Source organism: Lissotriton helveticus, chromosome 6, assembly GCF_964261635.1.
Source record: "Lissotriton helveticus chromosome 6, aLisHel1.1, whole genome shotgun sequence".
Lineage (NCBI taxonomy): Eukaryota > Metazoa > Chordata > Amphibia > Caudata > Salamandridae > Lissotriton > Lissotriton helveticus.
The window spans coordinates 1,772,724,523-1,772,746,828 of NC_136067.1; the positions used below are offsets into that span (position 1 = coordinate 1,772,724,523).

The following is a 22,306-nucleotide window of genomic DNA, read 5'->3' on the forward strand; positions in this document are numbered from 1 at the left end:
GCAGGCGGCAGCCGCACTGCACTGCGAAAACATGGAGCAGCTTTAAAACAGCCGCTCCAGTTTTCACATGAAGCCCTGCCACCAGGACACCTTTGGGTATAAGTGCGCTTTAAAAGCTCCTATAACATAACATAACATAACATAACAACAGGGCAGCAAGAGTTTGCGACTGCCCTGTGGGCAGCGCTTTCTATGTAATAGGGTGCACTTTCCCTGTTTGTGCCTGGCGCACCTGTTTTAAGGTGCGCCAGGATCAAACAGGGAAAGGGTGCCCTATACATATTAGGGTCCCTGGAGGCGACTCAATTCAAAGTATGCACTATACAAGAAATATGCTACACAAAAAAAATACAGAAAACAACATCCTGGAAATAGCAAACAATCTTAGAGAATGCAAAATTAACTAAAACGTGAAATATGAACAGGAACAAAATCCCTGACATTGGTTACCTTAACGATTTTTACATTCATTATCCATAAATGGATCAGTGTTTTTGCCTGTAAAGTTTATTATATGAATATAGGGCCTGATAGGGGCCCATTTCAGTGTCCGTTTTTAATTTCTACTGGGTCCGAGACCCGGGGGAACCAAGTCCACTTAAAGCCCTGCCCTGCAGATTGCTACGAAGATCTAGAAATCCCATCTGCAAACTCTGTGGAAAGTACAGCTGTCATACACATACATGTCACTCCAATACATGAGACACATGTTATAACAATTCTCTGCCATTTCTATTTTAATGGGCTTGTTTTGGCAGGTTAAGCAGCAAATGAATGCAGCTCTCCATTGGATTTTTTTCTGAAAGGCTTGAAAATACAATAAAATTACATGAGGAAAGAAAGTTCAGGGGATGTTTTTGGAAGGACTGTAGGGCGGTAAGTGCAGATAATCAATTTAGCTGCAGTGTTACCTTTTTTGAGGTAGGTTAGGCTTTGCTTTTAGGTCGAGCCTAGGCAGCGCGCACACGCTGCTGCAAGACCTGCTGTACGGAGTACAATCCCACATGCTGCTTGCCATCGGGTCTCTCCGGCGTTGCTTTGCTGGCTCCTTATTGGCTGGCGCCCCTGAGATGTCACTTCCGTTTCATGGCAGGAAGCACCGACCAACTACAGTTTAGTTACGCTCTGGGTCTGCACCTGTTTCGTTTAGGGACTACTTCATTTTTTTATCGCCATGTCGCCCGCTTCATGGGCCGCCATGCACATACGTATAATATGCACGGGCGCTTTCATCATTATTACTTTTGTATTACAATGGCAGCCATGCACCTAATGTTTATGTGCATGGGCGCCACATTTTGTTTAAACACGGCGCCCGCTTTCATATTGTTTCACTTCTGTGAGACTCAGTGCAGAAGGCAAAATCACAGCAGAATGTCATGGCTAGGAACATGCATGAAAGGATACGCCACAACCGCGATCATACCGTCCCATTCTCTTTTTTTTTATTAAGTTTTTTTCCCCTTATATTATATTGACATGGGCAGGGCACAATAATGCATAACTATAAATACAGAAGCATGTTCAAACATAAACAAACCAATAATCCAAATGCATGCTATATATACAGTTCATGTAGTAACTTAATGACATGATCGCTTAAGCGTCTGAACCATACTTCCATCGTATAAATGGTTCCCAGATTTGCGTACCCATCTTCTTCCCCTTTTTACCCCTCCTAGCATATATAGCGGTTTCCAATTTTTGTGCTGACATTACTTTTCCTAGCCATTGATGATATGATGGTGGATTAGGTTCCAGCCAGGCAGAGGCCAGTAATAACCTCAGTATCGCCATTGAGACAAAAATAAAACTTTTACAGCTTGTTTGTTCTGAGTTGATCCCCAACAACATGGTGGCCGGTGTTAATTCTATTGTTATTAACATTGCCCTTTGAAAAAATTCCACAATGTCTTGTTTCAGTTTGTCTAGATGTGGACAGGTTGCGAAGATATGTATCAAATCAGCATTAGAGCTTCCGCATCTGAAGCAGGTAGTACCTGATGTACCGCCCCACTGAGCGATCTTTGCTGGTGTGTAATATAGATGGTATAGCGTTTTATAGTGTTGGGCCTGGAGGGATGATGAACATAACATTGTCTTCCCCATTTCTAACGACTCAGTAAAGATATCCCCATTCAGTTCCAGATCTAATGACCATCTATCTGTCCACTTCTCCAAGTCATCTTTTTTTAACATAGTCATTTCTAAATAATATCTTCTAATAGTACAATCAGAGCCATTCTCTACAAGATCTAACAATGTACTTCTTCCAAAACCCAGTGTACCCCCCTGCTTTTTCAAAAGGTAACTTCTTATTTGGAGATATTTGTAGAAGTGTTTTGTATGTAATAAAAAAATGGTTTGTAAATCCACAAATTGTAGAATCCCTTGTGGGCCCATCAAATCACCAACTTTTCTTATCCCGTGACTATACCATTCTTTAAAGACAGCTCCTGAAAAAATCTCGCTAGGTAAGGAGGGGTTATCCTTCAATCTGGTATAGAAATTGAACTTCCCAATTCCCACCTTTTTTGAAAACCCTTTCCAGATGTTATGCGCCGCTATTACTGTCTTAAAACGTGTTCTTTTGAAGTAGCTACCTTCTGTAAATCTTAGAAACACATTCTCGGCATTGGTACCTAGAGCCAGACCATATACTGCTAAAGACCCTAACTTATCCCAACCCTCCAATTCAGCCCCTCCAATCAAACCTCCCATATATTGCAATGCTGCAACCCAATAATATAACTTTAAATCTGGTAGTGACCAACCTCCTCTCTCCCGTGTGAGTGACATATATCTCAGCGCCCTCCGCGTCTTGCCTTTTGCCCAAATAAAACGATTAATCATTTGCTCACAAATTTTAAACCACTTATTCTCAATAGCTAGTGGAATTGTTCTAAATATGTACAAAAATTTCGGCAATACCAACATTTTAATAATATTAACACGTCCTACTAAAGATAAATGTAAATTCTCATACCGGTCAAGATCTTTTTTGACCTTCTCTACTATTGGAGCTATATTTTTTTCCACCAGATTATTGAGGTCAGAAGTAATAATAATACCTAAATAAAGTCCCTGTTGGACCACCCGATTATATCTACAGATTGTCTTAGAATTTTTGATAATCTGCGTCTTTGTGGTATTCAGGGCGTAGCCCGATATATGCCCGAATTTACGAGCTTCCGCCTCTATCCTCTCAATTGCCTCCGTGGGGTTTGGTGTTACCACCGCCACGTCATCGGCGTAAGCTAAAATCTTACAAGGACCGAGTAATGTATTCTGTGAGGGAATATCTGGAGATAGCTCTATCCTGCGAATTAGTGGATCCATATACATAGCGAATAGAATAGGGGAGCATGGACAGCCCTGTCGTGTACCTCTTTTAATATGAAATTGATCCGTAGTCCCCCCGTTAACTCTCAACGCTGCTACCGGATTCATGTATAATGTCTGTATGGCCTTCACAAAGCCCTCCTTTAAACCTACTCTTGTTAAGGTATGCCAGAGATAATCCCAGGAGACCCGATCAAACGCTTTCTCTGCATCTAACAGCATTACAGCCATCGGGTCTCCTGTGACCTCAGCGACATCAAACAGGGTACCGTCCCATTCTCAAACATTACATTTGGTTTAAGATCCACAAAATACACCTCTTATAAAATTTGCTCTATTGTCATGCCAATAAACTTTATTTAAATTGAGCATTATCAGTTCAGCATGGGACACCAACCTTGCAAGCATAGAACAGTCAGATTCATGTAACTATTGACGTGCTTGTTGAAAGAAATTTCAGGCAGGAGTAAGTACAATATTGGACAAGTGTTTTTGCAGAATTATCTTGCATAGGCAATGTAGCTCAACATCATGTTCTCTCCCCCCTAAAATGATGTGACTTTCCTCTCTAAGATAGCCACCACATTTTCAACACGTTAGATGCTAAGAAGCGTCCGTGTCTACAGGTCTGCTTGTCATTTAGCAACGTAAACCACTTGCTTGTTGGTGGTTGTTGTGGCAGCTGCCTGGTGATGATCAGCCTCTGATTGGTCAGCTTTGTGTTCCTTTCTAGTCTGATCCCGGGCTGTCAGTAAGAGAGAGGGTGCAGACAGTGGTGGCGGCAGCAGGTCAGGGAGTGCTGCTGCCTTGTTCTGTGTGCCCTATGGCTGCTGGAAGGTTCATTGGAACAGTGTGATAGGTTGAGGGCTGTTCATGTATGGATTTGGAAGGGAACCTGCATTTCAGGGCAGCAAGAGCTGTATTTGGAATCAAGTGCTCCTCTGAAAAAATATAATCCGACACTGTACAGCGTTTTGAGACTGGGTTGGGGATGCACTTGTTGAATAAATGGCCAGAAACTTATTGGTGCCAAGTTGCTCCGTTCACGTTTAAAACCTTCAGATTATCATGGCTTTTTTGCTGCAAACTTGCTGTGCATTTTGAGACTTGTATTTTGTGTTTATCATTTAAAGTATAGGGTTAAAAATACCAGAGTGGAATCTCATATTGGTTGAAGGTGTCTTGCATGATAAGAATTCACGTGTTTGCTATGTACAGTACATTTTACTTCCAGGTCTGACACAGTATCAAGTAGTATTAATCCTCAGTAGCAGCACAAGAAGTACACATTGCAGTAAAATGTGTTGACGTCATTGCCCCGCACTCCTACTTTGCGCACAGAGGGGGTGTGGCAAATGCAGGCCTAACAAGTGTGAGAGACATGATACATAACCGCTATTCATAGTAGTATTATGCACACCTCTTTTCCAAGTTTCTCAGACAATCAGTCCTCTCTGGGGCCTTTGTGGTTATTCAGCAGATAGTAAACCTACATTTGGGCAGTACAACCTTTTATAGATTTGGCTCTTTCTTGCAAATGAGAATATTTGTATTGATTTTATTTACACTGCACAGCAAATGCCAGATATGAAATTTGGTTGGCAGCACCTACAAAAAACAAGCAGTTGCAATGCAATGGGTCTTGCATTTGCGAGAGTCTGAGCTATTGGCATTGTAAAAGACAATGCCTTTTATTTATGTTTTTTGAAAACCTGCAAACAATGCACAAACACGCACTTTGTACTTATAGCCCTTGCTTATGAGAAGGAAGGATGGCAGTCAAAGAGGCGCTGTTACTGCCAGACTTGCTTCTCATAAGCAACTACTATTTAAACGGAGCCATTTATTGCAGTTCTCTTAATGTAAAGGAGACACTGTGGCATGTTGGTAGAGTTGCCAATGGAGGTTGACAAACACCGTCACTGCAGACCAAGGCTGTACTTAAGGGCTCGGATGGAGACACTGGGCCCCCCTCCGACTACCTTTTTGAATGCTCAGTAGACGTGTTTGTTACATTTTGTAATAATGCCAGCAAGATACTGTTGAATAAAAAAAAAATTTAAATTATCTTAATTTTTCTTCACTCTCAGAATTGGTTTTATTTTGTTGGTTCCGTTTTTTTAATACCAAACTGGTGTACTAAAGAAGGTACAAGGAATGTTAAAGAAGATAGAACAATACAAAAAGGACAGAAAATGTAAGGTGACATTCGCGCAATATAGAAGTGTAGAATATAATTAGTTACTGGAGGAAAGGAATGCAAAAAGAATATAATCAGATTGTTAAAGTGTCGACTAGGAACTCCTCCAGAGATAAAGGCTAAACAGTGCCAACATAGAAACTAAACGTTTTGATGTTTATCAATTTAGTACAAGGAGTTTAATTTTCAGAATTGTGATAATATCTTAAATACATTTTTCTACAATATCACCAAGAAGATTGAAGTTGTGACTGGTTCTGCCAATCCCTTTCTTAATCCCTGGCTCAACTAGATGAAAATCAATCTCAGTTCTTCAACTGATTAAGCCTGGGCGGAGTTCCACGTAAAAAAAAAAATCTGCTGCGCTACACGGACCTCTGCAAGTAGCGAAGTGAGTTAGAAAAATGCCATTTGCAGTCATTTTCAGCACCGGGTGTTTGTTCGCACTTTGAAATTATTTTGAATGGCATCAGCATTCCCTCCCTTGCTACTTGAATATGTGCACATTTTACGCATCCCATAAGTACAGTTTACAATTCTAAAATTCTCAGAATAATTTTTCTCTGATATGGAATTTATATTGTGTTTTCGCAACGAAGTAGAAGAAAAGTGCACATCTCTGGAATCAGGCCCTTACTCTCCAAGTAAATTTGTACTAAGTAGGACACCATAGTAAATGTGTTACGGTATACTGCATCTTTAGAATTCACAACAAAAATATCAAACTTTAAAGCATCAAAGAACGTTCCATCGGAGATAAATATACTTTTAAAGCTCTGTGATCAAAGACTGGAAACACAACAAAGACGTTCTGCACGAAGGGGTGTTTATGGTTTATTTTTTCAGGAGACTATTTTAGTGTCTCGTTGGGACAGAAGAGAAGAAGTGAACTCGGTTGGATCTAAATTATTTCTGGAGTTGACCTTTAGTTTTTCCACTTTATTAGACCACAATGGATCAAAGAGACATCTAACTAAAATATTTCTTTCTCACACTTTGTCCTAATGCAAAAAAGCAGACTATTTCTATAAAATGGCATTTCTGACTGGAATACTGTCATACTGTCACCACATCAACATCCCTTAACAAGCACATTTTGGCAACACTGCTCCCATTTTCTTTCACTAAGGAGTACATTATTTTTAGCATGTGTACTCTTTGAAACTTCTGAAATCTAAACTTCATACCCAGGTGTGTGGACTTAAAAAAATATCTACTTGTCCATGGGGCAGGTTGCTTCATAAATCTACTTGTCCTGTAACATAATCCACTTGTCCCTTTGGTCCCATGTAGTGTGGGACAAATTATGGCAGCAATCCCATTATATAAGACCTCCGATATGGCCTCTCTGATTATGCCAGGGCTCATATCATAGAAGTTTTTGAATACTTGCAATCCCCTAATGTTGCCACGTTTCCAAAGATCTACATTCTGGGGCTGAAGGTAGTGGTAAGCAATAGTTCCAGTGTTAGAATGCCCTTTTGAGTTTGTGCAAACCAACTAACGTGTCTGTTTTAAGGGTTTTCAACAACTTTTCTCTAATCTTTTTCCATACTGAGAAATGTTGGAAATTTACTCCTGACAATGGCAAATGTAAACCTTCTTCCAGAGTTGGGAAAAAAGTGGATAGAGGGAACGTGAACTTGTAAACACTCAGATTTTTGCATGAGAAAATCTACACATACACTGCTAAAATGCAGTTCACAAATAATTATACATAATCACATGATCATATGGAGAAACATATAACCTTTAGAAACAAACACAATATAAATAAAAAACCTGTGCATGGCCACCATTTTGGGGTAGGCATGCACAATAGTTTCTATCACTCATCCTGGCCTTGCTTCCACTGGTCTCACGGTTCATGGAATCGGAACTAGAAGTAAAAAGCGATCACCAGGCTCAAGAACCCTATTTTCTTTCTGTAGCAGTTACTTCTAAGGCTCTCAGCAGCAAATAAATGGCAGCGGAAGATCTGTGGGTCGGCATAGGTGGTGGCGGTCAACAAGGTTATATTATGGAAATTGGAGGGTGCGTGATGCCTATGCACTATGCCTGTCACTTTGAAGATTTGATTCCATGAATCAGTCACTAGCAAATGGCTTAGCATTGACTGATAGTACCTGAAAAGAAAAAAGGGGCAGCTGCTATCTTCCATCCACCAGGTCTAAATGGGCACTTTTACTTTAGTAATACTGCCAGACGTCTGTTTCTAGGCGCACTTATTTCTTGCTGGAGTGTATCTTGAAAGGGCACCCACGTATTAAGCCCATTTTGTTGACAGGCTGTCTCCCCAAGTTCATCCCTGACTGCCTCCTAGGTGGACATGAGACAGAGTGATATGTCCAGGATAACACAGTTTGGTCCAGTAAAGAATCTTGAATTAGAACCCAGAGCTATGCTGATGAAAATGTAGCCACTAAACCTCAAGTACAAGCCCATCGCCGGTAATAGCCAAAACACTGTTACGGATTATCGATTATGAATGTATACACCAAAAAGTCTGTCTAAATGTGTCAAAGAAGCACTTATCTACCAGCTTGGCCACAATCTTTAATCTTGCAAGTTGCAACACTGCTGTCATCAATCCTGGCCTGCCTTCTAAAATACTTTCTCACTTACTGATGTTCTTGTGTGTAGGCTACCAGCTAGACAACTTAATTCCTCTTTAGTGCTGCAGTGTTGAAGCCTTTTATTTGTGCAGTGTGATTCGCTGAATCATATTACAATGAGGAAATATTATTAAAAAGTACGTGTTCTCTTTCCTAACAATCCTTCTAAATAGAATGTAAATTCGATTTGCGGCTAATTCACCTCCTGAAGGAGGCCCTGTGTACAGAAAATTCAGGGTTAAAGACCTTCACTTTAATAAGACAACAGTGAGTGAAGAGAAGATACTGCAGCCTGGCAGCAAAACTTTACATACTGCTGTCGATAATAGCTGATAACATAAAACAACCAAATAAAGGACACACGCCTTGAATCCAAAAAACATCGAGAACGCTTTAAAACAAACAGTGAAAGATCATGTTCATATTTCCAGAGAAAGGCATAATAGACTTTGCAATGGGTTGAAAACAAGCATTGGCAAAGCCTTTTACGGGAAGTGTTTGGTAGTAGCTTTGTGACTTTGAGTGAGTATCCTGAAGCTGTCCTAGAAAGAAAATCCCGTAATTAAGCAACAACTTGGGCTTGGGCTACAAGATAGAATCTGAGATTAGTGGCCCTTTTTTTTCTACAGACTGCATTAGCAGATATAAGCTGTACTATCAAAAATGTGTTATGAAAAGAGATAAAAATATGTTTTTTGCATAACGTGAACTTAAAAAGCATACACAGCAAATATTGTGATTAACGGTGTGTATACCCTTGAGGCGGAGAGCCGGGGGTTGCTAGGCCAGGCAGAACCTTGTGTTTAAATTGCGGCTCATTTTTAATTATTTTTCACTTTTGTGTCACGATCGAATTTAATGCTTTTAAAATTGTGTGTTTCTTGCTGGCACCTTGAAATGTTACTTTTTGCACATTAAAACTTTCCCTACCTCTTTCTTGAACCCACTCCTCGCACAGCCGATTAAGGTGCTGGTGCGAGAGAGGGGCGGACGCCATCTTGGGGTGAAGGCAGGGCGAGCGCTCTAGTTGCTGGCTGCCTCCCGCCCTCCCGGAGTATTTCAAGCGCCAAAAACACGGCCGCACAGATTAACGGTGTGTATGCCCTTGAGGCGGAAAGCCGGGGGTTGCTAGGCCAGACAGAACCTTGTGTTTAAATTGCGGCTCATTTTTAATTATTTTTCACTTTTGTGTCACGATCGAATTTAATGCTTTTAAAATTGTGTGTTTCTTGCTGGCACCTTGAAATATTGCTATTTGCACATTAAAGCTTTCCCTACCTCTTCCTTGAAACCACTCCTCGCACAGCCGATTAAGGTGCTGGTGCGAGAGAGGATTCATAAAAGGGGGTGGTGATGGACAGAGTATCTGAATTAAGTAGAACACTCCTACCCAGTCAAAAGATCAGGGCTTGATCCATCACCGTTTTTTAGCTCACTACACCATCCCAGTTCAGAACCTGGCTACATGCAAATTAGTCTGTCCCTGGCCCAGTGCATCATGGGAACAGGGCAGACCAAACTACCAAGCCAATTCTTTACTGGAAAGGAAACAAGCTTCCGGGGACCGGTTTCTGGCATTGCAGCCGTCTTCGGCCCGGCTTGCTTGAATCCTGATGGTGCAGTGAGCAAGGGACTCACATCTGAGTATACCCTGCCACACTTGTGGTGGCCAAAACGATTCATAAAAGGGGGTGGTGATGGACAGAGTATCTGAATTAAGCAGAACACTCCTACCCAGTCAAAAGATCAGGGCTTGATCCATCACCGTTTTTTAGCTCACTACACCATCCCAGTTCAGAACCTGGCTACATGCAAATTAGTCTGTCCCTGGCCCAGTGCATCATGGGAACAGGGCAGACCAAACTACCAAGCCAATTCTTTACTGGAAAGGAAACAAGCTTCCGGGTACCGGTTTCTGGCATTGCAGCAGTCTTCGGCCCGGCTTGCTTGAATCCTGATGGTGCAGTGAGCAAGGGACTCACATCTGAGTATACCCTGCCACACTTGTGGTGGCCAAAACGATTCATAAAAGGGGTGCGAGAGAGGGGCGGACGCCATCTTGGGGGGAAGGCAGGGCGAGCGCTCTAGTTGCTGGCTGCCTCCCACCCTCCTCTCTGCCTATAAAATGAACATCACTTTCCGACGGCGCAGTGAGCCCGTCTGCGCCCGTCCTTGCCCGGTCGGGACCGGGGGCCACAGACCCTGCTCCTTTTGTAATGTATACATCTGCGCAGCTCCTTGACCTTCAAGGTAACTGGCCCCTTAGCTGTCTTATGTCTGAACGCATTCATGCCCTCGGCATTTCTGCCTCTCTCCCCCCCTCCTTTGCTGCTCCCTTGCTCAGATCCCAGTCTGCCGCCCGTCCTGTGCACTCTCCCCCTCCCTCCTCCTGCCCACCCACTGTGGCCTCTACCTATCTCCTTAACACCCGTTCGGCGGGCAGGCACCAGTTGGAACTCTTTAATCTTCTGGACACTGAGTCTCCTTATCTCCTGTTTCTGACGGAAACTTGGTTTTCCGCAGATTCTTTGCCCAACGTTCTATCTGCGCTTCCCGATTCCTACTACGCCCTTCGGGCCGATCGTCCAGATGGGAAAGTTGGCGGGGGCGTGGCTATGATCATCCGGTCCAATCTTCAGTTCCAACCCCTGACCTATCCTCCCATACCTAATGTGGATTTTTTAGTCGCCCGCTCGGTGAATCTTTTGGTTCCCCTCACTGTAGTTCTCCTATACCGCCCTCCTCAAACTATGTCTTATTTTGTGCCTGCTCTTCAAGAACTGTTGGCCACCCTTGTGGTCAATAATTCGTCAGTCCTTCTACTGGGTGACTTCAACTATTGGCCCGGTGATCCCAGGGAAGATCTGCCCTCTAAAGACTTTTCTGACACTCTTCGCTGCCTCAATTTCACTTCTCATATTCACGCCCCTGCCCACGTTCATGGTCACACTCTTCACCAGATCTGGTCGGCCAGTCGGGTCATCTCCCCTATCACCATCCTTCCCTGTACTTGGTCGGACCACTCGCTCATCTCCTTCTCTATTGATCTTGCTATCACTAACAAGCCCCCCCGTCCAAAAACGTTCTAGCACGGAATTGGAACCGAGTGGACCTTAACACTCTTCATTCTTCCTTGGCGACCTCCCTCCCTGATTTATCCGACCTCTCCCTTGACCTTCAAGTGGACGCCGTTAATACCTGGCTGTCCACTTCCTGTGACCTGGTCGCCCCCCTCAGGAGGGTCAAGGCCTGTCGCCTCCACGAAGCCAATAAATGGTATTCTAGTAATCTTAAAGCCCTAAAATTGGCTCTCAGACAGTCTGAGCGTCAGTGGAGGCGCAATTACTGCCCCCTCCTGAGGGATCGATACAGGTCTCTCCTAAAGAACTATAAAAGAGCTATTCTCTCAGCCAAATTAGAATACTTCTCCAGTAAAATCTTAGTAGTGTCTAATAAATCCAAGGAGATTTTTTCCATCGTTCACAATCTGGCCGCCTCCGATAGAGTTAATCCCAATCCTGTCCCTTCCCAAGCCCTTTGCCTTTCCTTGAACGATTTTCTCCTCGAGAAGATTGCTAACATCAAACAGAATATCTCCTTGCCATCTTCTCCTCTTCCCTCTTCTTCCCTTCCCCCTCGGTCCTCCTCCCTGAATCATTTTTCTCCTATCTCGAAGGAATCCTTCCTGGCCCTGCTTAGGGAGGTCAAGTCAGGTTCCCCTGTGGACTATGGACCGGCTCGCATCTTAAGGGAGCTATTCTCTGGTTGCCCCGATCCCCCCTTATCCCTTCTTAATGCATCCATCTCTCAGGGTATTGTTCCGTCCTCCTTTAAATCGGCCACAGTCATTCCTATTCTAAAAAAAACCGGCTCTGACCCTACTCTCCCTGCCAATTTTAGGCCCATTTCCCTGCTCCCTTACCTTGGCAAGATCCTAGAGAGTCATATTACCTCCTGCCTGTCGGCCTATATCGAGGACAACCATCTTTTGGCTTCTCATCAAGCAGGTTTTCGCCCGGTCCACTCGACCGAATCTGTGGTTCTTTCGGTCTTGGATGAGCTGAAGAGCAAGGCGGACTCCAACTCTCCTCAAGCCTTGGTGCTTCTTGATTTGTCCGCTGCTTTTGACACGGTCGACCACTCCATCCTTCTCGACCGTATCAGGGCAGCAGGCATTCAAGGCACCGCTCTCTCCTGGCTCGCCTCTTTCCTCCAAGGCCAGACACAGGCTGTCCATCTCTCTGGCTTCTCTGCCCCCCCCCCGTTCGGTGCCCTGTGGGGTTCCCCAAGGCTCTTCCCTCTCCCCTCTTCTTTTCAATCTCTATATCTATCCCCTTATTATTTTTCTGCTCAATATGGAAGTCTCCGTGTACAATTACGCTGATGACCTTCAGCTCGTTTTTGATCTTTCCCTTTCTTCTGACCCCCTTCTTAAATTTCAAACTACACTTATTTTTATTTCTGAGTGGATGAATCAAAACCACCTCAAGCTTAACCCGGACAAAACGGAGTTGGTCCTGACGGGTGGTTCCACCAGCCCTTGGACTTCTGCCTTCTGGCCTTCCATCCTTGGTCCCCCCCGGTTCCCTCTGCTTCAGTGAGAACCCTGGGAATCAAAATCAGCCAGGACTTCTCCATGCACCCTCGGGTTAGCTCCGTTGTTTCATCCTGCTTTTTGTCCCTCAGGATTATCCGAAAGATTTCTCGCTTTTTCTCCCTCGACGCTCTCAAAATCGTTGTTCTGGCTATGATAATCTCACGCTTGGCCTACGGGAACTGCTTGTACGTGGGCATTCCTGCCTATGAGCTGCGACGCCTCCAGATCATCCAAAATCAGGCCGCTCGCCTTATCTACCGGCTCCCCAAGTTTCACCACATTACACCTTGACTCAAGTCCCTCCATTGGCTCCCCGTCCTGCAGCGTACCCTCTTCAAGATGGGATGTATAGTCTTCATGGCCCGCGCTCGTACGGCTCCCATCTTCATCAATTCCATGATCACTCATTAACTCCCCTGCTGCAATCTCCATTCCTCCAGCCAGGCACTTCTTAGTGTTCCCCGTTTCCGCAAGACCAGAGTAGGTGGCACTAGGTTTTCCACTCTTGCCCCCCGTTTCTGGAACAGCCTCCCGCTCACCATCAGGTCCATTACTGACTATCTACACTTCCGCAAGGCGCTTAAAACTCATCTATTTGCTCAAGCCTTCTCTACTCAGTAATCTCCTGCTGCTCCCTCCACCTGCCACCGCTTATTCACCCAGCGCCAGGAAGCCGCTTGGCCACAGTGCGCTTTATAAATATTTTCAACTTTCAACTTTCATTGTAAAGTACGTTTGACAAAGGGCCAGTAAGTTCCACTGCTTCTTTAACAAAGTAAGTTCCACTGCTTCTTTAACACAGCCTATGTGTGCACACATCTTTCCTTTGTGATCCAAACAACCATAGATCCCACAATAGCATATTGAAACGAATGAAAATGCAGTGGTGATTAGGGAATAGCACACACTATATAATCCCACAAATCAATTAAATGCCATTATTTTACAAAGTAAATACATCTAAGAACACACACTAGATATCAATTATACGCTATATGTCACATCTGTTACTGCACTATCACCAAAACTGATGGGAACACAAATGGGCCAACATGCGCATTCTCGATGTGCATTGGCATAGATAGACAGCTGACCCAAACAATGGCAGATCTTGAGAACACATGAAAGCCAATGGCTCTCTCAGAACTTCTTACTGTAGTTTTATAAAGCTTTGATAATCTGAGACAATCCAGAAAGCTGTAGTTGTCTGTAGCCAGATCTCAAAATGGATCCAAAGGTGGAAAAGGTGACATGAATACAAAGAAATCATCTTGGATTCAGAATGTAGCACCACATTGTCATAGGCACCAGATTGGTTGCAGAATGTAGTTCCAAACTATTATCCAGCAGTGCAGATAATACCACAAAGAAGCTAGAACAGCACGTTTTTATGGAATATGTTAATCGTGTTCAAGAAGTATATAGTAATACGCTTCACTAAGTCAAATAACCCTACCCAAGATCTTAGAACTACATATTAGAAAAAGGCGAATGGAACTGCATTAGCAACTTTGAGTGGATGTATTAATGCCTCTATCAAGCCATCAAAACTCTGAATAGCTATTTGATTTGCAGATATTGGGACGAGACCACACACTACTTTGGCTTGATAAAACAGATTTTTTGAACAATTACCCAACAGTGGTAGTCATCATATTCCTACTGAAGCCTGCTTTTGTTTCAGAGGTTCCTTGTAAATCGATTACCATAACAGATAACAGTTTCTAGCAGAAAATAGCGGTCTTCGAACTTTTTACCGCTGCACCCCCCAGTAATTTTTCATAATTATTCTATTAAATTTCCAATGTTTAAATAGGTCAAGACTTATTTAAGCGTTGCAGTTAAGTTCTGTTACCATTTTTTAAAATGCAATCAAATATCTGGTTAGACAGGCCTTACTAACATGTACGAGTATCAACAGTGTGATTATTAGAAATGGAAGTGGGGGGTTTGAAGAATATTTGAGTCCCTTCCCTTTTGACACATACTACCAGCTAGGATATAAATGACAAAAGGTCTTAGTAATGGCCAATTACAGAGCTTCTTACTTCTGTTCATTTTCTACTCTTAAAACAAAGCACTGTTATCAGCATAATGCTTCTTTTTTACAGAGCCTGGTGCCTCGCTTCCACCCCACTGGATCCGCTTGGGGGCCCACTCTAGAGTTTAAAGACCCCTTCTGTAGGAGGTGGGCGCAGGCTTGTAATGCAGATACAGGTAATCAGACTCCATATAATCCATGTCAAATCCCCAGAGCTATACAAGAATAGAATATTACTTACATAAAGATAATCTCAGAAGACACAAAAAAGGAAAATGTTATCTATTGGTTCTGAGGTTTTGGTGGTTTAAAGGCAATGTTATAGTACTGACCTGCATTGTAAGTCCTCAGAAATCTCCGAAAAACATCAGGTTTAATTTCCCTACTATTGGCAGCGCACCTCGATGACCTTATGTGCCAGGGAATGTTACAGAAGTATCAAGTGCGCAGTAATATATTTGCGCTTTGTTCTAAAAACTGAGCAAAACTGGTTGCCATGTAAAGCACTTCTGTGAGTTTGTGTCCAGACAACTGGGAAATTACAAACATCTCAAAAAGCCTAAATGCTGCAATTAAAAAATTAACTGGAAAATGTTCAATGAACTGGAAAATGTCCAACCCCCAGGAAGGGTGATTTCTTGTTGGCAAAAGAAAGTGGTAATAAAGAAAACGTTTCAGTGTCCTTTAACTGGGTCAGGTCATTTGAGACCTGATGTGATCATGGGTCTCCCCAGTACCTGGAGAGACCAGTTATAGCCCACATGATCTCCAAAGCCAGTGTTCCAGTGGGAAGTGGCTGTCATTGGTGCCCTTATCCTATTAACATCTAGTTGCGGCTGAGATTTTCAACAAAGAAAGAACCCACAGGTTCTACTACAGCAGGTGGACCCACGAGTTCGTACTAACAACTGGGGAAACAGTCAGGATTTGTGTCTTACCACACATTAGAACATTGGAATGTTGGGAGCTCCTTTGGAAACAATGGAGTGCTCCGGGCTTATAATGGCGGGTATAAGACTGGAGCTCAACATTCCAATGTTTCCTTGTTCACAGCTCTGGCTGTGAACAAAGGCTTCAGGGAGCCGGAGGGGATTCCAATCCCCTCGTGCTCCCATAAGGCTTGGTTCTTTTTTGTTAGAATATTCTACCCTCTAGTGGCAGAATGTTCTAATAACCTTATAGCCCTTCGTAGCTGGGCTATACCGGCTACTGAAGTGCATCTCCCTTGTTAAAGGCCCTCGCCGCTAGCCGGTATAGCCCTCTAAGGCGGGTTATAAGGCTATATTAAAACTGCCATATCTCCAGAACTATATACATCGAAGAAGGATATAGGCAACCACTTCACAATGTAACCTTTAACAATCAGTTATAAATCTCCTACCTACTATCCATCAAGGATTTTAAACTAAAGATGAAGAAAGTGCATGTCTTGTTGCTACTAGCAGTTACAATGTAGCTGATGATTGGCATCGAGTAGGAATCATTATCCCTTGTCAATTGAACTGTTGCATAAGATTCATGTAGACGGGTTATCACAGACATGATCTTCTCAATAAAAATGATGGTACCATATATAAAACATAGCCAGCCTTTACTTAATCTCATTTTAGTGTACATGGAATGCTTCACTAGGAATATGTCCTGCAATGCAACGTCATCATACTTTTTAAAGAAGACAGCTACACCAAACCAACATATTCGATTTTGATTGGTTCCTAAGTGGTCTTTCCCTAACATGAATAATCAAAGCTAAAAGGAGTCAAACCTCATTTACAGGCACAGCTTACCTATAACTGTGACCTTCACAGACTGCAGCTATGCACAGAAGGCAAAGGGACCTACTAATAAAGAACTAGAGTGCTAAGATATCTCCTAGATTATGCCATGCAGATGGACAAAAAAGAATTAGAGTCTAACTTTTCTCTAGCAGAGGCTAAATAATAAATGAAAACTCTTGCTGTCAGATTACAAAACAGGCCCACAAAACTGTCAAAAAAATGGCCCACACAATTACCTGTCAGACCAGCCCATCGGGCACAGCGTGCATGCACTTTAGGCCAGTCTGACCCTGGTTTGAACAGTAAGAGGGGAAGAAAACCTGGAGATAAGTAACTGGAACCTGGAGCAGAGTATCTGAAAACTTGAAGAATAGAGAGGAGACTGGAAGGTAGATGGAGCAGGAGAGCACAAGGACGAGCAGAGCACAGTGACTTATTCAGTAACCGCTCATACACAGAAGTTATGAAACAGCATGACCCTACACTACAACACTATCCTAAACCCTATAACACTTCCCCCAGCACGACCCTACACTACACAACCACCACAACTCTACACTACACTAACACTACACTACACTACACAATCACTACCCCAGACCGACCCCCACCCCTAAAAAATTAACCCAAGCCCCCTTACCTCTCTCGTTGTCGTGGTTCCACACACCTCCTGGTTCCATCTTCATGAAGTCTGTTTTTTTCACAATGCAAGTGCATTTACCATACATGCCTTTACAACGAAATTCGTTGTAAAGGCATGCGTGGTAAATGCACATGCGTTGTGAAAAAATGCGGAGTGATGGTATGCGAGGTCAATGACCTTGCGGAGTAATGGTATGCGGACTGAAAGTCCGCGGAAAAAAAGATGCGGAGTAAAGGTTGATTACCCAGATAATCATACTTAAAAGAATACAAGGGTTGTGTCAGTGAGCCCCGATCCCAAGAGGTGCCCCCAGGTCCTGGACTCTTGGCCGGCATCAGAGTGTACTCCTTCCAGCGCAACTGAAGTTTTTCTGGAACCAGCTCAGTGTGATACAGTGCGATGCAGGACCTTGCACCGCAGCACCTCAGAGCTCCTGATCGGTGGCTTCACGGGAACCAAAGCAGCACCTCAGAGCTCCTGATCGGTGGCTTCACAGGAACTGATGCAGCACCTCACAGCTCCTGATCGGTGGCTTCACTGGAACCGATGCAGCACCTCACAGCTTCCGATCGGTGACTTCACCGGAACCGATGCAGCACCTCGCAGCTCCTGATCTGTGGCTTCACCGGAACCGATGCAGCACCTAACAGCTCCTGATCGGTGGCTTCACTGGAACTGATGCAGCACCTCACAGCTCCTGATCGGTGGCTTCACTGGAACTGATGCAGCACCGACTTCACCGGAACCGATGCAGCACCTCGCAGCTCCTGATCGGTGGCTTCACCGGAACTGATGCAGCACCTCACAGCTCCTGATCGGTGGCTTCACTGGAACTGATGCAGCACCGACTTCACCGGAACCGATGCAGCACCTCGCAGCTCCTGATCGGTGGCTTCACCGGAACTGATGCAGCACCTCAGAGCTCCTGATCGGTGGCTTCACAGGAACTGATGCAGCACCTCACAGCTCCTGATCGGTGGCTTCACTGGAACTGATGCAGCACCGACTTCACCGGAACCGATGCAGCACCTCGCAGCTCCTGATCGGTGGCTTCACCGGAACCGATGCAGCACCTAACAGCTCCTGATCGGTGGCTTCACTGGAACTGAAGGAGCATGACACAGCCCAATGCAGGATCTCACACCACAGAACCAGGGACAAAAAGATACAATTCCCAGCAGCCAAACATGGTCCTGTACCTGGCCTGCACACATTGTGGATGTCCTGCTTCAGTACAACCAGATAACCGCAGTTCATCTTTGAGCCATTTGAACGTAAACCCTTAAAAGCTCATTTTTCCAGTTCTACTGATTGTATTGTGGTCATTTTGATGCCATTGTATTTATTACTAACGACTCTATACTTCTTATTTTTGTATGGTATTTTTTTCCTTGTGTTGTGTTTTCATTTTATTTGTGTGCTGCATAAATACTTTACTTGTTGCCTCTAATTTATGCCGGACTATTATGTATAGAGAGTGGTACTGCTTCCTTTTGGCTAGGTTTGTGCTATACAAGTACCATACCCATACATACATACATAGTTTTAGGACAGTGATGTAAACACAATAATGGACTGGAATGCCTTTAAATAGAGAAATAGTAACACTCATTATTTATAGATTTTAGAAGCAGTAGGCATGCAGCATGGTACAAATTAAAGTATATTCAGAAAATTTAAAAAGTTCAACTAGACCTTATGATGGAGACATTAGTAAGTGACAAGAAAGATAGTTTAGGTAGAGAAGTGATGTGCTAGTCAATTCAGAAAACACAGGGGCCTCAGCATGTGACTGACCCGACTTTTTTGATTGGCATAATGCTTGGCAAGAGCTCCAGAAAAACCATGCACCGTAACCCACTGCAAACCACTCGCCCACTGCTTCGAAAAACTGTAACTAACAAGTGCTTCTATTTCCCAATGTAATGGCACTCTGCCCATCCTTATGTTTGCATCTTTGAATCAAAACTAAACTCATCAGACCCACTTCACAGAGAATGATTTACCCATAGACATCCTCCTTTCTTTCAGGCAAGTTTAAACATACAACTTTTGGAAATTCACAAACATTCGATGGGCCCGATTCACAGAACTAATCTGAGACAAAATCCTAAACTTACTATGAGGAAAGAGCAGCTCTTCTAAAAACGTATTTTAATGAACACAGAATACACACACGCAGACAAGCAGTCCTTGCATGTTTCGACCCAGGATTTCCGTCACTAAACGGGAAGTTGGTGAAATTCCTGAAAATAGTGGTGCTGAAATTAACAAGCCAAGATGTCGGCCCAGACAAGATATAATGAACTATGGACACTTCCCAAACCCTATTTTTCTACTAATATATCTATTAATAATCATGATCTCTCTTTTTGAGACTTTTTATTGATGAAATATGCACCCAAATGTATTTTTGTAATGGTTTTAATTAATCAGAAGCAATACATTTTTTACTTACTTACTACTTTTGGTATTCAGAGAATGCACTTACTACTTTTGGTTAAACTTACTACTTTTGATATTCACAGAAGGTAGTAAGTGCCTTCTGTGAATACCAAAAGTAGTAAGTTTAGGATTTTGTCTCAGATTAGTTCTGTGAATCGGGCCCTATGTAATAATACACTGATACAGGTTCACCAGCCGCAGCTTCTCCTGGAAATGTCATGGGACATCTGCTAGCTTCCCAAAATTGAATTATACACTGGGTATAACTCCTCATTGGGAAAAGGCAGGCTGCTGTGCAAATGCACATTTGTTTTCTCTTTTTCATCATGGGACAACATGTTTCTCATGAAGTACTCCCCTTCCTCATAGTCCCACAAAGTTTGGTGATATTATTTTGCCCACTGCGCCCTGGAGAGGTGTTACTCTAGTCCTTTTCTGGAGTAAGTCTCAAATGGTTTTCAGGGTGGCCGGGGGAGAGGAGTTTTGTGAATGCCAACGAAATCATACGTTTTTTGGGCATTCTCAAGGCAAAGCAAACCATCGCCCTCCTACTTCCCCCTCGAGTCAATTGTGTGCCGATGTAGCTCATTTACACCTGCCAGGTATCCGTTTCTGGATTCCTGACAATAGTAAATTGTGCCAATTTTCCTGTGCGCATAACTTTGTGAATCAGGCCCATTGCCTTTCTTTCAGAGATAAACGTATGGCCACGGTAGCAATTCCACCTAATTAAAATAAAGCTCCAGAACAATCTTCCCCGTACTCCACACAGTCCATAAAAAGAATCGGAGCTGAAGTTGCTTTCAAATTATTATTTTTTCATTAAAGGAAAACAATAAAACTTGATTGGCCATCACTTAATTTTAGATTGAGTTTGCAGGCGTTAGCGCTTGCAGGCGTGGTGATTTTATAATGAATATAAAACTTGGCCCTCTCCCAGGCATAATATTAGAAAACGAAGACACGTCTCACCCATCACAGAACGTGCATTGTGTGACGACAGCCAATGAGAAACATGCAGCGTGGTCAAAGGAACCAAACCGCTAAATGTTGAAGATAAAGGACCGGGAATGAACAGAAGAACGCTGCTTCACTTCACAACGCCCACGTGGTTATTATATTTTGGAGGTAGAGAATACTTTTGGTTTCTTTTAACATCTAATGCACTCAGGGAGTTGTAGTCTTGTTCCATGACAGCAAATTAAATGGAACACACACGCCTGGAAAAAGTGATTTGTTAACAAAAAGGCTACAAGCAACAAGCATAAAAAATATATGCAAGCAAGTGTGGCACGATGGGGCTGTAGAACGCGTGTGCTTCCCTGGAGCTGGGCCCAGTGCTCGAATTAGGCAAATAACATAACGCTCAGTGTAGGGACCCACATCCCTTTAAGCAGTGTTTAGTTTTTTTTTTTTTGTTTAATTAAGTGCCCGGCCCCATCTCAGGAGGCGACTGCACCCTGCACCACCCATTGCCCCTGCCAGCGCCGCCAGTGAGCGAACCAACACAAGTACTAACCGTCACACGACTCCTACAAGTGTGACATTAAAACTATACCAGGCCACCCAAAGCTCTGATAATGGTGTTATTCATTCCTTCTGTATATTGACGTATTAAACACTGTTGTGCTGATTTCAAAATTTGACCGAAAGCGCCGCCCATGTGGTGGACTGTCAATAGAGCCGGAGCTGACAATGAAGTGCTGGTACGGAGCACCGGAAACCACAGCCTCAAATTAAGCACTGGGTTTAAGAAACAATGCCAGTTCTGCTGTGGGTAATGAGAAAAGGACCAACACTTGTGCTGCTTTGGTTTAAGGACAATGCTTCATCAGAAATCATGTATTGAATGACAATGAGCATCCGCACTTTTCCGTCCAGTCACAAGCACTTTGAGCACTCACCTGCCCCGCCGTGTCGTAGAGACCCAGGAGATACTGCCGGCCACCCACTGTGACGCTGACTGCAAGAGACAAGAACACAGGACAGGGAGAGTTAGAAGCGCTTGGGGGAGGGTATCAAAATCACTCAAGTTTATGTATGGACATGCTGGGGGGGGGGGCTGTCAGACTGATGTAGAGCTTAAAATGGGCAGGTCTTCACACGTATTGTGTACCTGCACTTCTTTACTTTGAAAGCAGGGCACAAGTTGGGGTACAGGCGGGAAGACATTGTCTACCCACACTTTTCACAGGTGGACGCCTCCATCCTGCCAAAAAGCGGGCCCCATTGAAACATGCTGAACTTGTCCTGGTGTTATTTTCAGACACAGGGACACATTCAGCAGTGCCTGCACGTTCTCTGCTTTCCCAGCAGCAAGGTGCAAGAGGAAAGGGTGTTTTGTTATTTTCAATTCCAGGTGGGCCGAAAACAAAGGGCGCATATAGGTGGTCATCATGCCTTCTTTTGTCGACTATCCTGACTGGAGCTATCCGGAGCATCACACCTAGATGCACATGCAATGGAGGGGAAACAAAGGCACACAGCTGGTTATTACATCACAGGTACTCAAGAGAGCCATGCTTCTGACTCTGTGTTCAGTCTCTGTAATTAAGAAGTATTCATGCACTGTAAGAACGTCAGGTGTGTTGGTCAGTCCCAGTATTTACACAAATAACTTGAATACCACTATGTTGTTTTATTTC

General features: G+C 43.6%; 1 protein-coding gene across 1 annotated transcript in view; it reads right to left on the reverse strand.

Moving 5' to 3' along the window:
* The window catches only part of RHOQ (ras homolog family member Q), a 203,515-nt gene that overhangs the window by 178,766 nt on the left and 2,443 nt on the right, over positions 1-22,306 (reverse strand). The window contains exon 2 of the mRNA XM_078649667.1: positions 21,566-21,624. Within this exon, the coding sequence (XP_078505793.1) occupies positions 21,566-21,624 (59 nt within the window). The remainder of the gene's footprint in view (positions 1-21,565; positions 21,625-22,306) is intronic.